Consider the following 17,795-nt stretch of genomic DNA (forward strand, 5'->3'; position numbering starts at 1 on the left):
AAGTAATTGTTAACCACCTCAAACTGTTAATATACTTAGGTACATGGATAAACAATTTAAATAATTAGATAAAAGTAATGGACAAGCAGCTGAAATAGTTAATTAAAAGCTATTCAAAGTAAAGGATGCATGATTATAGTTCGCTCAAAGTAAAAAAGCTGAAGATATTAAAAGTAGGAAACATTTAGTTGAAAATGAAGTTGTGATAACTGAAGCCAAAGCCAGATGTTTATAATGTAACGTATTAAATAACCTTTAAAATCAAAAACTGCATTTGCCAACTTGAGGCTCAGCTGAGAAGAACATTTTCATCCACGTTTGTTTAGACTGTTGCTTAAACGTCCCGTCAGGGTTTCAGTAAGGTCAGCGCTGTGACGTAACGTAGAGACAAACGCCTGTGAGAGGACGACACGCTGCGAGAGACTCTCGTCTTTTACAGGAAACCAACCCATTTGTTCTTTTTCTTCATTTTTATTTTAGGAGTTTTTAGTCTAATCTGCACTTTGCAACATTGTTTCCCGCAGGTGAAATGTTTCAGAAGGTGGATCTGAAGAGGAGTTGGCTCTCGGTTTGTTTGTGGCCAGATCGCAGGGTAGCGGGGCTTGATAAAATGTCCCCGGGCTGGCAGGGCGGCTTTTATTTGCTCGTCCTTGGAGCTGATAACTCCTAGATTGTGATTGTGTGAATGAACTGGGGTCCCTTCACCACACCACGTGTGCACACACGCAGGAGAAAAAAGAGCAATGGGGACAGTCGACAGTCTCAAGACAGATACTCTGGTGCCTGATTTAAGAAACCAAAATGTGGATCTCAGAAAACTGAACCAGGGTTTGCTGGACATCAAGAAGTCAGTTTATAATGTGGGTGAATTAAAACGGTCTCCCTCAGCAGCAGCACCGGTCCTGTCGTGTAAGACAGTGAATGCAGGACTCATTGGATCAGCAGTTTAATGATGTAACTGCTCAGTTTGAAGCTGATTATAAAGGTTTTGATCAACATACTAATACTACTAATTTACAAGACAATCATCAAAAGTTAGATCAAACATTTTTACCATGTAACCTGTGACTACAGCACTCAAACAAACATGTTAACAAGTTACCAATGTAGTTACGCATCTATATCATATGTATGTATTATGTATGTATGTATGTCTGTATGTATGTTTTATGTGAGGAAGGTCAACGAGCCACATGAACTCAAACAACACACTCTGAGAAGTTTCATTTTTATTTGAAGTTAAATGAACCACAAAGAGTTGCAGAGAGTGGAGTCTTTTAACAAAAGTGATATTTTTTTTTGTTCCCCCCCGTCATTCATTAAAAAAAGAAACCCCTCTAAAAAGAGGACTACTCTTTACTGAGTCAGTTTGAGAGGTGGGATCACAGGAGGGAGGAAACACGAGGGAGGAACATGTCGAGAAAAAGAGGAGAGAAAATAGAGAATACTAAAAGGATGTGAAGCCTCTGCTTCACCTCTGTCAACTTTTTCTACCTTAGCAGCAGCCCAGATTTACAGACTATTTATATTGCACCAGGTAAGTGCTCCAAATGGAAAAAAAAAAGACAAAAGAAAAAAATAAAATAAAGAATCACATTCAAGTTAATAACGACAAAAGACATACAATGGGTGACATGACCTCAGAGTGATCTATAAAGTGCCCTTTAGGTTCAATAGTGTTAGAAAAAGGAGAGAGAGAGAAAGAAGAACAGAAACATAAAAAAGAAAACACATTATTTTCCTTTGTAAGAAACGTGCTGCTTTATATTCAGTGGCAATCACAGCTTTTACTCTCAAATACCCGCGCACGCAAACAGCTTCATTTTAGTGTTGTTGATCAGTAATACTTCTGTTAAATGTAGTCCATACATATATTTATATATCATGAAAGAACTTAAAACGTGGTATTTTTTTTTCTCTTTTTTTCCAAGAACAATTTACAGCATTATGAACAGCAACAGGCATGAGAATATTAATATAATCATGACGCAAACATCTCAGGGAAACGAGCCACCGGGGTTTTTTTTTTTTTAGTTTTCCCTTGTCGACCTCGAGACCGATTACACGTCCAAGTTACTACCATGTAGTCGAAGCAAACACAAGATACAGTTTCATGCTGCTCTCATAGCACTACGATAAAAACCATTTTATTCAACACATTTGCTATCACCATAACAAATGATATGGATTAATTATTTTTCCCAGACTAGCCAGATTTACACTTCACACACCATGTCATATAGAATTGTCAAAATAGTAAACAACATTGTTCATCAGTACAAATACGTTGAGAGTATTTTCCTGCAAGAATTATACCAATGATTTTAAAAAAACAAAAAGGAGAAAAACTATAAAACAAAAAATAAAAAAAAATCATCTTTGGGGATTTTTTTTTTTTTTAAATCCCCCAATCTTGAATCTTCGCCAGTGGCTTTAAAAAAAAAAAAAAAAACCCTAAAGAAAACAAGAGAAACATTATTCTACAAAAGGCTGCAGTGGCGATTTCTGATCACACAACAGATAAGTGAAGGCTCTACGGAGGGGCGTGGCCGATTTCCTGAAATGTGATTGGCTAGCATTCCTAAGGTAATCTGGTGTTGGTCTAAGGATTTGAGAGAGTTGTGATCATAGTGCCATTGCAGGTTCTTAGAGAAATAGTGCATGTAAGAGCCAGATTAAGGCCATGCTAGGACCCTTCCACGGAAAGGTGCTCGAATACTGTGCTATAGTGTACATAAAGGAGCTATTGAAATGCATTAGTGTTTTCCAGCACTGTAGATTTTCACAGGACGAGGGTAGAGGGGAAAGAGACGGCGGATCAGAGGGGGCCAGCTCATGCCTGTGGATAATAGATTTCAGCATTTGACTTTGCGACTCTCCCGTTCTTTCCCCAGCACCTTTTGAGGAGGGACCTACCGCGCTGAAAAGATACAAAGACGTAGGCATATTGGCTCGACAAATCGCTGTACAGTCTCAAACCACCGTGCTGTGGAGGTGGCTCCCAGGCAGGCTGTACAGTACAACATGCTCGCACAGAACTGCTACAGCAGCTGGTTTGACATCCCTGTGGCTTTTTTTCTTTTGTGTGTTTTATTTTTTATTTATTGTCGGTTGGTCAGATGCAGTCACGGGCTGCTGTTTTTAGTCGACCCCCTCGAAGCCCTGTGCGTTCTCCACAGCCATGAGGAGTTTCTCTCTCAGGTCCTCGAAGGAGTCGTAAGTGGGCAGGTCCAAGCGGTTGAAACTGGGGGAGAAAAATACAAAATTTAAAAACCTTAACATGGTGTTTCATTTGTTTGGTTGTACACAACAATCAATATCTGCTATACGTCCCTCTGTAGCTAACTGACTGTACAGGAAACACGTAAGAAGGATGAAGCAAATAGCACTCCACATGCTGTTACATGGGAACTTAACAATAATTCGTCCAATACGTTGGTTTTTGACCTGCAAATGAATGAATGGCTAACAAATATTAGCATGCTTAATTGCTAAAATAAGATAATGACCATGCTAAACCCTGCTTAGCATGGCAGTAGCCTCTTTGTTATTGTGTGTGTGTGTGTGTGTGTAGTAGTGACATACCATGTGTGAGCTCTTGGCAACTTATCTGGTGTTCCCCACTGCTCGATGGTGAACAGCTGAGGTCCATTTGAACCTGGCACAAAAATAAACAATAATTATAATGATGACACACAGTTACGATGTAGAAGCACTTTTATTAAACCACAAAAACTTTAACTCCAAGCTGATTTAATAGATCCAATCATAGCTAGAGAAAGAGGTTTGAGTTATTTTTAAGGTATTTTTCATTTTTAGTGATTGAATCATTTGGATCTTTCTTCAGTATTTACATAAAGAGGAGGCTTATTTTCTTACATATGGGGTAAATAAAAAACCTAACTCCAAACTTTAATAACATACAGTATTTGTCAATAAGGATATGACATTTTAGCAGTCACAGAATCTGACATTTATGAACATTTCTCATCTGTTGTTTATCTTTCTGTACGTGTAGAGTGATAGTAATTCTTGGAACTGTAACTGACTTATCTTTTCTTGGAAAACTATTTTTGTCTCCCTGTTACATAAAGCTCAGGAGCTGCAGTTTCAGCGGGTAATATATAGGTTTTAAAGGACTGGTGCTGGTTTAAAAACAGGAAATACAGGAGACCATGTGGTGAAGTAACGAACCATAAAGCTCGGCAAAGCCGTTCATGGGCACTCGTGACGTTCCTGTGACGAACTGGAGGAGTCGGATCCTTTTTTCAGCATCCATCAACAGGACGACCTGAAAGAACCCAATCAATTAGTTCACAGAATTCATTTATCAAATATCAAAGTTCCTAAAACATGAGGAAGGTTCAAACAGAAGCTGTTTGAGCCAGTTCATTTAATCAGATGACATGACAACGCATGTACACACAGACAAATTATGGCTCGTGTGTGTTGTTTGCTGTCTGATTGTAGCGGCGTGTGTGACTGTGTGTGTGCGTGTGTGTGTGTGTGTGTTTTAAAGCTCGAGTCAAGACAGATGATAACCAGGGCAGGTACCACTTTGGGCTCTTTCATCAGAGCAAACAAGCCTGTTCTTCCAAACAGACTTTGATCTTCAAAAGCGAGGCCAGCACCCTCGTGGCAGGTGGGAGGCAAAGACGACCGGAACCAACATTTATTATCAAAGTTATCGCTGCAAAGATGTTGCAACCTGTGGCGATAATCCACACAACAACACACGCAGACATACCTTCCAGAACCACTGTATAACAGGATGGTTGGGGCAGTAGCCGTTCTTGTAAACAGTGTGTTGTCTCCAGTCGTTGACGTCGACGTCACCCAGACCACACATGAGCAGCTACACAGGGACAAGAGAGAGACGTTATTTATAACAACTGCCACGTCTCATTTCGACCAATAACTCTGTTAAGTTGAGGGTACAACATGTTAGATGTGAAGCAACATACATGTGTTACTCGCTTTGAATTGCCAACGTGCACAAGTATTGTAATGCAACTTTAAAATCAACATCTACCAAAGTAACTGTACAATGTACAAACAGGAACTGGGACAGTTGTTCTGGGAAAATCCCCAAAATGTCATATTTATGTGTCATCACCGCTAACCGTCTGCAGCACCAGCTTACATTAGAGTTCAGTTAGAGCGCTAAGAAAGTTACGTAACGATTCAGTCTCATTTTTACATGGCAATACAAAGCGATTAATACGTGTAACGTGTTCCTCAAAATGCGTCTGTATGCTCATAAAAATGAGCACATCTCAAAATCTTCAATGTGTACGTAGTGTTTGGAAATATTTTCTTCATGTTTCGCATTTAGAAATCTGTTGGATCAATATTTGTGGTTTACTGAACCTTTTAGCGTAGTTCTAAAGATGATTAAGATAAAGAATCCATACCTCCAGTTCGTTTTCATCAAAGATCTTGATCAGATCTATGAGAATGAGCTCAGTGAAGCCCTGAAAATTAAACAGGAAAGAAATGAAAACATATTGACGGTTCAAGGTAAGCAGCATAAATAAGTCAGGTGTCAGTTTTAAAAGCATAAAGTATCCAAAGTGTTTTAAAATCAGCCTCCTACTCTACACTGTGGGACTCAATCATGCCGAAACACAGTCTGAGATCACACTGCCCTCTAGTGGTGACTTCTGTACTGCACATAAATACCTCTAAGAAGGCGTTCATCTGCTTCTGGACCCGATTGACAAACCTCCACTGGATGACCAGGCTGCCAGAGAGAAGATTATTGAAACGTGAATACTAGAACAACTGTAAGGACAGTTTTAGATTCATGTTTGATATGTATTTTTACAACAAGCATCAAAAATAAATCAAAAATTAAGTCTGGAGGAAAAATACTGTTTGTGTCCTTACTCTATGTATTCCTTTTTGTTCTCATTGGTGACCACCATGTCTGAGCCGCTGGGCTTCAGGTCCACCTGGTACGTCTGAGAGAGCAAACAAAGATAATAATGAAGGCCAGGAAACTACCGACACACTTCAACATGGAGATCTTAACGGATTCAAAGTGACTGATTGAGTCAAGCGTACCTGCCCAAAGTTGTCCTCGTCAATACAAAACCTCAGGTCCAGCTCAGTGGGGTCATTCTCCAGGATCCACTTCAGAGAGTTGTAGTATTCACTGTCCTGCAGGGAGGCAACACAGGGCAGATAAACATGAGACACCAAGATAATTAAGTGTTTTATTGGCCTTTGTTTATGAGATTTCAGGGATTTCCTTCTTGTTTGTGGAACGATTATATTCAAACAATCAACCCTGGGGTCAGTGCTGATTGGTCAGTAGTTAACAAAAGATTGCAAATTGTTTTACAAGCGGATTAAAGGAATTAAAAACATATTTCAATCTTAATTATTATGCCAAAGTTATAGCCCAAAATAAGATTTTAAATAACAAGTAGCAATGAGCTCTTACCACAGACTCCATGTCTTTAAGAGAGATCTGTTTCCCCAACATCATCTTGTAAAAGGGTCTGATGAAAAAACCTGAAGAGCAGAAAACAACAGTGTGCTGAAAGAGCATGTGTGCAGAAACAAAGACTAACAACATACACGCGACCAACTAAAATAAACATTACACCAACTAAGGAGAATGCATAGCATCAAGCAGCTTACCATCCAGCAGTTTTCCATGAAACACAGCCATTCCTGCCACACGTCCGATGAACTTGAAATAGGAGAGGTGATCCTCATTGCACAGGCCGGAGTTTGGGTTGATTTGGAGTGTGTAGTTGTCCCTGCAGAGACGAGAGCACAAAAGAAGAAGAAGAAAGCCATTTACATTTGTTTTCACAAAAAATGTTACGTGACTTTAAAAGCACAGTGAAAGGTAATAGTTTTTTGAGAGTGTTTCTATGCTCGCAGGTGGTTGCCAAGCATCACTTTCTCATTTATCTGCCTCCGCATGATGATGTTAAAACTAAATAATAAACTGTGATGAATCATCACAATGGGGTTTAATTTCCAAAGTTTAAAGGTTTAATCATATTTATCAAATTAAAGCTCAGTGTTATTAAAGTCAGGGCCCACTTATTTAATTTCCTGGCCTTTTCAGAGGCTCCTTTTGTTGCATTGATTATCTGTTACTTCTGCGAGAGACTCAAGTGAGGCGTCATCTCTTGATGATAATGCCATGAAAAAGGAGGAAAACATACGACCCTTTAATTATCTCAACAAGTACTGTGCGTGGGAAACACTGTTCCAGGATGGCTTTATGAATGAGAGGAAAAGTTAATCAAAGTAAAAGGAAGCTTTAACAAGCCTCAAAGGGAAACAATACATCAGCTCTGCCCCTTGTGCCGCTTTGTTTTAAAAGACAATCAAAAATATGAGTGGAGAAAGATTTTTCCATGACTGCAAACATGTTACATGGTTCCTTTACGACAGTTCATCAGCTTTGTTTAACTCTTCAGGGTGTCCTGTGTCATATCCTGCTAAATGCCTCAGTGGATTAAACCTCTCTTCAGTTGGAAGCAGCTCTGTTAATCTCAAGCAAGCACGCAGCAAGGCAGAGATGCAGGGTCTTACGTGGCAGAGTATTCAAACAGGCCGTAGTAAGGGTTGAACATCTCCTTAGATAAGAGGAAGAACCACTCCCTGGCCACGCCACCATAGTCCAGTCCTTTCTCTGACTCGAACTCGATCCACAGCCGCGCCTTCAGGACGTCAGGCCTCTTTAGGGACATGATCCGACGGTACGACTCTTCAAAGATGTTGTTCCTGTGTAACTTCATCTCAAATCGGTTGGGGATGTCAGCCTGGAATGAATGAATGAATAAATAAATAAATAAATAAAAATACTGTCTAACATGCAAGCAACAATTTGTATTTCACTGCAATTCATTCAGGTAAGGTGGAAGCATGTGAGAAAGACAACTAATTGAGGTCCAGTGTTTAGGATTTAGTTACATCTAGCAGCGTAGTTGCAGATTGTAATTAACTGAATGCCCTTAATGTGATTCTCCCCTGTAGGAAAAACTGAATGAAGACTGTTGTAAAATGGAGACTGCAGAACTCATTTTGCAATAGTGCACAGCCTGCTGAAGCACCGATTACACCTGAAAATAATTCATAGGGTTATACTTCCGTGTGTTAATCATGTCTGCTGACCTTAAAACATGCTCAACTATAAGACTGAACGTTCTGTCAAAGTCGAAGTTAGTTCATGACAAATTCCAGCATAAGAAAACAGGCACTCTGCACTACACCTTCCGGGTGTTGAATACAAAGAAATGTGAAATGATTGCAATGAATATTCAACATGCAAATGCAACAAAAAAAACTCAGTCATGCAGAGTCAAGACTGTGTGAGGAAAGTTCAATGACTGCAATCAAGCAAAATCAACATGATACAAATTAGACATCCCTCCAAGTTTAGCTTTGTTTTCCCAGCAAGAGTCCAGAAATTAAAGACGGGTCATTATTTAAAAGAATTCACTTCTTACCGGTTTCTTTAATTTCTTCCTGAAGTAGTCGTATTTCTGCTTGAACTCTCTCGAGTAGGGAACCGCCTGCACAGACAACATTAAATGAAAATCATGAAATACGACGTCATGAAAAACGCAATATCCATAAAAATATTCCACTTTTGTTAATGTATGTTACTTGTTTTGAGCCCCCAATACTACATAGAGTTTAACTTGGGTAGTGTAGTCGGCAGTGTGGGAGAAGAGTATCTCAAGTGTTACACAGAGTAACATGAAGCTGACGGCATGTTAAGTGTCAACCGCAGTGACAAAGTGATTTATCTTTGTTGTACAAAGTCACTGAGGCCGATGAGAGTGTTACAATGCGATACAATGTTGAGAGAGGAACTTGTTGTCTGTGTGTTGCAACACTGCAGCTGCAGAGGAAGCTACTCACGGGTCCTGTGATAGCCGGACTCTGCAGACGAGGGTCCTCCCACTGCGTGTTCTTTGTATCTGGATGAAACACACAACACAAACACTTCAGGCAAGAAGAGGAACCAGTAAGACTTGAGTGAAATTAGGTCATTTTTTTTTAGGGAAAATCTGAAACACTTTCTCGTTTAAGCTTTTCAAAAAAGGAGCCAAGTAGAGGTGCTGCAGCAATGGACGGCAAGAGAAAAATTATGTGTTTTCTGACATTAGTGCATGTAAACATTATCTAATATGAACCTGGAGATGAGCGTAATATGGGACTTTTAATCTGGGCATGATACAATAACTTTTAAACACAATGACCAGTCAACTTGTCAAAGGCAGATAAAGTTAGACACATGTGACCAAATGCAAGTGTAGAAGAGAAAAAGAGTGGTAAATTGGTGTCGTCTTACTGTGGTCAATGTAGAATGTGCGTCCGTCTGAATGAATTCTTTCTTCCCATCCAGGCTAAAAGAGGAGCAAAGAAAGAGAGGGAGAGTGAGAAAAAAAGCAAAATGTCACCATTAGACATCACTATTACACAGGCCATGCTCAAATAGTCTTTAAATCCGTCCACTTTCTTTTCCTTTTTAGAAAATTTATGTTTGATTGACCTTGACTGACCGTCAAATTGGTCCAAACACTGACAGCCCAGCGGTGCAGGCGAGGCAAGCTCAATCAAACACGCAAAAAGGAACAGAAAGGATTTTTCTCTCCTATTTGAGACATGTCTGAGACGTCAGCAAGGCAGGGACACGACCACAACATTAAAAGGTTAAATCACCACCACTAGTTCAAACCAGTACACCACCACTGACACGGTGACCACTCAGTACGGTGTCACAGGCCACACATACACACACACACGCGCGCATACACACACACACACACACACACACACACACTCGTACAGCACCTGCGGTCAGGCAATTAAAAGAACAGATTACAGTAGATTGAGAGTAAAGGGGTGGGGAAGAGAACCGAGTCTGATAATCTGTCAAACAGGTGTGTGAGTGTGTGTGTGTGTGTGTGTGTGTTTTCTATGCTGCCACTGCTTGAATGGAGAGACCAGATTGAAAAGCTGATAACACATGCAGCATACAGCCATTTCCTTCCTCCACATACGCATATAGCTCTCTTTGTTTCTCAAGAAGCCGCCGTCCCTCCCCTCGGCCCCTTAGTAGGGATGCACAATATGGATTTACCTCTAGTCAACGGTATAGATAAGATAACTTATCATTTCATATATGATATTCTAAAAAGAAGTTCATGTCTTCCTCTGTAGCCGTACAAAAAATGTGGCTCCATGTTTGGCTCCACCCAGGTGCAGCAGTTTGAAGTCATGAGCAGGACAACAGCATGCTGGGCTTGTTCTTCTTTTCCTTTAACAAAAGACGTTTGGCGTCCAGCTCTGAAGGAGAGCAGAGCCAGACCTTTTGGTGGAATGAAGGGAGGAAAGCTCAGAGATTACCCTTTAACTTTTGGGAGTAAAAAGTTCTCATCTCTCTCTCTTATCTTCACTCCTGTGTAAAACCTGACGGCGGAAATGATATACACCGTTACCTTGAGTAAACTTGGGGAATATCTGTGGATTTGAACATGTTGGAAACATGTTGTAATAATCTTGGAATAACAACACAACAAATATAAAACAAAGCTGTAGTTTCAGTTTCTAGCCAGTTTCTAGATGTTTTCATGCAGTATTATATCTTTAAAAAGTGCGTACCATCCTCTACTGTATCAGAATGTATAGTTGCCGAGCTTGTCAATGAAAGCCATTTTGCTTTGTGTAATCAGATCTATTCAAAGGCAACAATTTCATAATCAGCCAATAGCTGAATATATCAATTTCCCATGATACATATAGTGCATCCCTACGCCTTATTCCACCCTGTTTCTCCTCTTTCAGTCTGTCTTATTCATTCTCCTTCTCTCTCGGTGCATCTCGCTTTGTTCCACTTTCCCAACTCATCTATCTGTGCCTCAGACACCGATACAGGTGAACAGACATGGAGCAGTCTGAGGAATCCTTGGAGAATGGCAAGGGGCTCTCTGAAATGTCAAATCACTCACAAAAGCGGTAGCGGTGGTGGTGGTGGTGGTGCAGGGAGAGAGAGGAAGTGGGGTAAAAATATTGATGAAAAGGGGAGGGAGAGGTACAGTCCATCCATGCCGGTCATGAGAAAGAGAAAAGATAGAGAGAAAAAGAGGAAAAACAAAAAAGAAAAGAAAGCGCAAGGCTGTCTGCAGGCATTTGACCAGACCGGACCAGACAGGTAGGTAAGGCAGGCAGAGGGAGGGAGGCACCAACCAACCTCCTCTGGTAGGTGCTGCCAAACAGACATGGCCAGGTGTAGAAGTAGCATACATTAGATCCACCAGAACGAAGAGATAAAAAGAGAATGAGGGAGAAAGAAATAGAGAGAGAGAGAGAGAGAGAGAGAGAGAGAGAGAAAACACACACACATGCACACACCACACAAGCCTGTGAGATGTACAACCCCATGAAAGCTCTGATTATTCATCAGCTACCTACAGTAACATTTGGCCCATTTGTTGGGTGTTTGTCTATGTCAAACTGATAACAGAGCAGGTGACAGACAGCCTCCACCTCCTAGTTATCACAGCCCCCGGGCTCTTCTCACTTACATTCTCCCTCTATTCTAACAGGACTAAAAAGGAAATGTCTCTTCACATGATCATGTCTCATCTTTTAGTGCAAAAGCCACTTCATCCACATAGATTAAATTTAAACACAGACATGACTTAGGCTGTATAAGCTTGAAAAACCCACAAGAAAAATATGAAAATGGTGCAAAAAGCTGAATAAATACCCTTTTCTAATTAGCTTAGGAACAGTTATGGTGACATGGCACTGGTAAATGAGTGAACAAAGCTTAGCAACTACTATTAGGTTGTTATGAATGTGCTTTGTGGGCCAAAGGTTGAATACGCAGTAGGTCTAATAGTGAGTGTACTTACAGGAAGAGGGCCAAGGTCGCCAGGCTCCATTGAGTTCTTATTCCTCATATGGACTGGATATTTCAACCTGGGATCCTCCTGGTTGTCAAAAGAGAGAGAGAGAGAGAGAGAGAGAGAGAGAGAACAATGAGACACACAGATGCATGTGAATGATTTAATCAAAGAGTTAAAACCAACATTTTCCTTTCGCTCTGAAAGCAGCTCTGACATGACACAACTCCCCAAAGTTCACATGAAGAGCTGAATCCTAACAAGGACTGAACTAAATGTGAGACTGACTAACCACCAGGTGTCACTAAAAGATCCTGAAATATCAACACTGACCACTGCCCTACATTTTCACTGTCTTCGAGTCAAACACAAGATATTAACAATTTATTTTGCTCTGGAATATCTGTGCCCATTTATATCAAATTCATTGTTAAAAAACACAAACGGCATGTTTCTTAGTCTTTTCTCTGTTTTTTTTTTAAGGATCACTGGATGGATGTGTGTGCAGGGAAAAAAACATTTAGATTTATTTTCAGGTCCTAATGAGAAAAACTATGCCAATTGGTACTAATTATAAAAAAAGGTAGAGATAAACGTGAGAGCTTTTTGAGTGGCGCTCAGGAGTAAAGACATGATATAAAAAGAGCAATATATAAAAAAAGGAGATATAATTGTTACTCAAGAGTAAGGGGATCCATAAAGTCTTATCTTTCTACACAGCTGCTGGGGTTGGGAGACATTTCCTTGAAATTTGACACAAGTAAATTCTCATTCATTATTCATTTATTATTGGAAACTTCATATATTTTTATACGTGCTGCATTGTATGTAGTGCTGACCTCCCACGCGCTGAGGTTATGTAAGTATTACATCGGAATTCTCATTTCCACTATAATTATCAACAAATAACATAGTTCCTTCTTTCCTGGAAGCTTCCTAGGAAACTTGCAGACATGTAAAATGAAGCCTTCGTTCATTTTTCATATGATCCTCAAGCTGAAAGCACAATTCAGCCTGGTATAACTGTGCGTTAGCTCACCCAGGTGGTAGCTCTGCTGTTGTGGTCGATGAAGAAAGGCCGTCCATTGGGGGCTATCCTCATCTCCCAGCCCGGGGGCAGGAAGCTCTGCTGTGTCTTGTGTTGCGACTTGGGGGAGCTGTAGGGCGACGGCTGGGGCGACTGCGGGTTGGAGAACGTGTCCTTCACCGCCCTTCGCACCTGGATGTTGTTGGCTCCCTGGAAAAAAAAACCAAAAACGATGCAGTGAAATATTATCGCTCCCATTAGACTAAAAGGAGGTGTAACCGAATACTGTTGACTGACAGCGAGAAACAAATCAACACTGATCCTTTGAAACACAATGGTTGGACAATAACAGGGATGGAAACCAGTCCTCTCGAGAGATGCTGGAATAACATTAGAAAAGACGTAGGAAAAACCATCAGCAGCACAATACGTCTGAGAAAGTCAGAGTGAGTCCTCGTTTGATCCCAACGAAAATAACAGCGAGCTAATCAATACCCATGCTGCATACTCTGTCATCCTGTCAAGCTGTCAGTCAAAATGTCAACAGAAAAGAGCAGCGAGGCCTCTACAGTTTCAGCTATGACTGATTCCCTAGATAAAGCTTCTGTGGCTTAGTAACAACAGTACTGTAGATATTTACTGGATCATGTTAAGTCCAAGAAAAACTCCAATATTTTACTGTACATCTAGTATAAAAGAAATCTATTTTGGGTTATAGATGGAGACCTTAGTTAAGGCTAAAACACATAACACCATTATCCACAAAACCATGTATCTACAGGCCTGACCATTTGTGGCTGTGTTGCTTTATAAACTTTTAAACAGATGAAAGTTTCTCAGGTTAATGGCGGCACCTACATCACACTGTTCTTTTTACAGCAATTATCATTGTCTGATCTGATTTTTAACAAGAGAAACGACTTTCGTTATTTAATCCACAGACCTCCCACCTCCTCTGGAAGTTGTAATTACAACATTCAGCAGCAAGTGTTTCACTTTCTTTACCTCTTTAATGTCTTGTTAACACAAAGACACACACACACACACAAACACGCACACCTTAATTAAACCTCCTTCAGGTCTGTTCCCCTTGGTATAGCGCAGGAACATCACCACAGAGTAAAGCCATTAAATGCAGGAGGAGGTCAAAGAAAGACTGTTCTTTTTAAGATACACTGTGCTGATCTTAATTAGCCAAGTTTTATTTATAGCTGCACTGCATAATTTAAAGTTTAAGTTTAAATGCATTTTGCATAGCCTGGGTGATAAATGTGCTCAGACAAAAACATGGTTTAAAAAATGGTTCACAAGTTTTCTAAAATGTCTGACCAAGATCATTTTAACACATGAAGCAACAACATAATGACAAGTACATCAAACCTGAGAGATGCAACAGAATCAGACACAAAAACATTAAAGATTTAAATAATGTTACACAATAAAATACAGAAAGATCAGTGATCATTGAGGGCAGTAAAATAATGTTCCTCTCCTTTTAAAACAATGCAACTATTGAGGAGCTGAGTCGAATACTTTAAATGCACAGCAGCTGCTTCGCAGTAAAAACCCTCCACTGATGCCAGCTTGCTCCACGGCTTACTTTCATTAAAATCTCTGAAGGGTAGAAAGATTTTACAGTAGAAGAACTGCGGGTACAGGATTTAGAGCAGATGAGGTGTCTGTGTTTGCTCTGAATGTGAACAAAAAAAGTCTGAAAATACTTCTGTTTTGCATTTGTTCCAGATGTCATGGATTTTTTATTTTTTTATTAGAAATTAAATATTAGCTCAAGAGTTTGAATGACAAGTCAAGTCTTTAAAAAAATCCATTCAAGGAATTTCAGAATATCTTAACACACATGCACTCGAGCTGGCATGGACTCCACAAGTTTGTGCAAAACCTGATGACTCATGTTATCCATGTAATAATGTCTTATTTGGTCTTTAGATACTGCATTTTGAAGAGTACTTGCAGAACACAGACAACCATGGACCTGTCCTCAACCTCACTGAACTCTTATGGTGACACTTGAAGACTGAGAAAGACAATCAGACACTGCATCAACAAAACAGCAGCTAATGTCGACTGTCTGATATCTGAGTCTCTGCAAATGTTGACTGTGGAGGTCATATCTCTTGTCGCTATAAAGACATGAAAGAATGACTTCAATAAGTCAATCTTCCACTCCTCGTGATTATCCAAGGAGTTTATAGAGATAAGTGATAAAGATTTCTTAAAGTTCCTTTCAAGATATTCATAGAGGAAGCCATGCCACGCAAATTAATCTTCAGATTGCTTTTATGGCTGCCTTTGTGTTACTAAAATGACCTTTGGATCCATATAATTGATTTGGATGTCCCCGGGTTCGCTTAAGCAAATTACAACAATCATTTGGGATGTGTGATCAATTTAAATAATGAATTCACCCAGCAGTAACTGGATCTGCCATCTTGGATTCGCCACGCTTCATTCTGTTAGCATCTTTGCTTTAAAAACACACTGTGCAGCAGAAAGAGACGCTGACTGTGCCAAGAGTGCACACTGTTCACAACAAACCCATCATCAAGAATAACAAAGCCTGAGTAAAGCTCGGGCCATTTCATGCCACCAATCATAGTTAAATGGAGAGCTGTTTTGGCCCTCAGCAATCAGCTCATTTACCATTGAAGAAAAAAAGAGTAGTGTGAAGAAGGAAAATCCTCCATGGTGAGATGAAAAGAAGAGATGAAATGAGAAGAGAAGAGTGGTTAAATGATCAGATTAACATTTTCAGGGTTGGCAAGGATGAAAAGAAAGAAGTGGCATCAAGACAGAGTTCACCTGAAAGAAGGAGAGATAAGATTAAAGGAAACTAAGGACTGGCTGGTGTAGATGGGTGAGGATCATGATGAGACAGTGAAGAAAGTGTGGACGGGCAAGGATTGGACAAAGAGGAGAGGAATATGGAGATGGTGGCTAATTCTCACCTCCAAGGGGGTGGAAAGGGTGACAGTAGGGGAGCTGAGGCTACGAGGTCGTCGGACTTGGGGCTCATGGAGGTGGTTGTTGGAGGCAGTGGAAGAGGAGGAGGGGGTGGATGCGGGTGCCTGGGCCGAGGCTCCTCCTGATGCTGCTGCTGCTGCTGCTGAGGTGCTGGCTCCGTCTTCAGTCAGCTGTCAGTGAGAATAGCACTTTTGAGGTTAAGAGGGGTGAAAACAGAACTTGCTCTCATTAAAAGCCATGCTGTCAGAGAGGCTTGTCTGGCAGCAGAAAGGTGTGGATGCAAGCTTTTCTCTCCGGGAAAAAAGAGTTTATCAAAACGTCAAAAGTTCATGTAGGCCCAAAGAAGGCCATCATTTTATTGCTTAAAAAAATAATTATTAAAGGGTAACTCAGGTATGTTTAAACCTGGGCCATATATTAACATGTTTTGTTGTGTAAAGGCTCCAGACATAGCATGGTTTTTTAAGTTTTCCCAAGTTGATCGCCTCAGCTGATAGCCGCAACATGGCTGCAACCGTCAAAGTTGCTGACAGTGTCTGACAATTATCGAAACGATTCTTACGGAGACAGTCTTGTCTCGCTGTAGTCTTGTATATGCTGTAGACTCAAGTGGTAAATTGTTACAGTTTTTAGTTCACCTAGATTGTTAGTGTCAGCTAATTATTCAGCAATGAATTTCTTTGCAAGATTTCGAAGACTTCTCTTTGAGATAGACTTGTCTCTCTGGTCACAAAAAGGATCTTATTATTTAACAAAAGGTTTATTTCCAGAGGAATAATCTCCCTAATGCTGTTTTGGAATAACAACCATAGTCTGTCAGTGGCAAAAACAAGCACTTTAAGGCCAACAGGAGTTTTTTTAAATATTAACTGATTGAAAAACCGGGCTGCATCTTGCACATAATCTAACAGATGTTCTTCTCTCCAATCTCATACCTGCACATGCCACAAGATCTGAAACTAATGACGCATCACTGAAAGCATATTATTAAGATAATCGTGCCAGAGGGAGCAATGAGCCATCTCATGAGATGTCTCTCAGATCTCATGAGGAGGAAAATATAAACAAGGGGAGACTGGCAAAAGAAACTACAGTAGTACCGTTAACACTTAGTACAGTCAGAAACATCGAAGGCAGAAGAAATGAGTTTGGATGAGAAAATACTTCTGCTTTCGTTGTATGGGTTTGCATTGGTTCTCTATTCTTCTTTGAGAACTGAAGGCGAGATTTTAACTGCCACATTTTATTATCTTCTATCAATTATATGCAATCCAACATTAGCCTGCGGGGCTAGAATGTGTATCATTGTTCGACAGCACTATCAACTGCTTCGGGACATCGCTCGCATTGGCGGTTATCAAATTACTGACGTAATGACAGTTGTGGTGCAGAAGATTGTAAATCCTAGATATCAGACATGTTATTTATCCGGGTGGCTCTGATGACTCTGGGCTGTAGAGATCAGCCTTAAACCTCCCGAAACTGCTTGCACACATTACCAGATAATCTGGGCTGAACTTCAGGACCCACAAAGCTCCTGGACCAGACTGTCGGGAGAGGTAAATTGCAAGTATTATGTTGTGGCTGCCAGCTGAGGCGATCAACTGGACAGATTCCAAAAAGTCTAGAAAGTATGAATCATTTACACACCAAAACATGTAAATATAGGGCCTAGGTTTGAAAATAACAGAATTCCCCTTTCATGATGGAGCACAGGCTTGGGATCCATAAGATAAGGTACTGAGAAAAATTAAAGTTAGTGTTTCTTACATTCTCACTCAATCAACTGACACAACGGGTTAACTCACATTTACAGCAGGCCGCAACTATGTACCAAAGACAATGCCATTAAATTGTTATGCAAACATCTGGCAGTGTCCTCTTCTTCTGAGCAATAA

At 40.3% G+C, this 17,795-nt stretch overlaps 1 protein-coding gene across 6 annotated transcripts in view; it reads right to left on the reverse strand.

Moving 5' to 3' along the window:
• Nucleotides 1-1,211: 1,211 nt before the first annotated feature.
• The window catches only part of nedd4l (NEDD4 like E3 ubiquitin protein ligase), a 47,776-nt gene continuing 31,192 nt past the window's right edge, over nt 1,212-17,795 (reverse strand). For all 6 annotated transcript variants that reach the window (XM_037117938.1, XM_037117935.1, XM_037117936.1 and 3 more), the window contains 17 exons: nt 15,882-16,067; nt 12,928-13,125; nt 11,898-11,975; nt 9,329-9,383; nt 8,896-8,954; nt 8,478-8,543; nt 7,561-7,790; nt 6,649-6,770; nt 6,449-6,519; nt 6,067-6,162; nt 5,890-5,963; nt 5,683-5,743; nt 5,415-5,474; nt 4,748-4,855; nt 4,195-4,291; nt 3,586-3,658; nt 1,212-3,244 (listed from right to left, as the gene is read on the reverse strand). In XM_037117938.1, the coding sequence (XP_036973833.1) occupies nt 3,142-3,244; nt 3,586-3,658; nt 4,195-4,291; nt 4,748-4,855; nt 5,415-5,474; nt 5,683-5,743; nt 5,890-5,963; nt 6,067-6,162; nt 6,449-6,519; nt 6,649-6,770; nt 7,561-7,790; nt 8,478-8,543; nt 8,896-8,954; nt 9,329-9,383; nt 11,898-11,975; nt 12,928-13,125; nt 15,882-16,067 (1,737 nt within the window). In that variant the 3' untranslated portion in view covers nt 1,212-3,141. The remainder of the gene's footprint in view (nt 3,245-3,585; nt 3,659-4,194; nt 4,292-4,747; nt 4,856-5,414; nt 5,475-5,682; nt 5,744-5,889; nt 5,964-6,066; nt 6,163-6,448; nt 6,520-6,648; nt 6,771-7,560; nt 7,791-8,477; nt 8,544-8,895; nt 8,955-9,328; nt 9,384-11,897; nt 11,976-12,927; nt 13,126-15,881; nt 16,068-17,795) is intronic.

This window comes from Acanthopagrus latus, chromosome 12 (genome assembly GCF_904848185.1).
Source record: "Acanthopagrus latus isolate v.2019 chromosome 12, fAcaLat1.1, whole genome shotgun sequence".
Lineage (NCBI taxonomy): Eukaryota > Metazoa > Chordata > Actinopteri > Spariformes > Sparidae > Acanthopagrus > Acanthopagrus latus.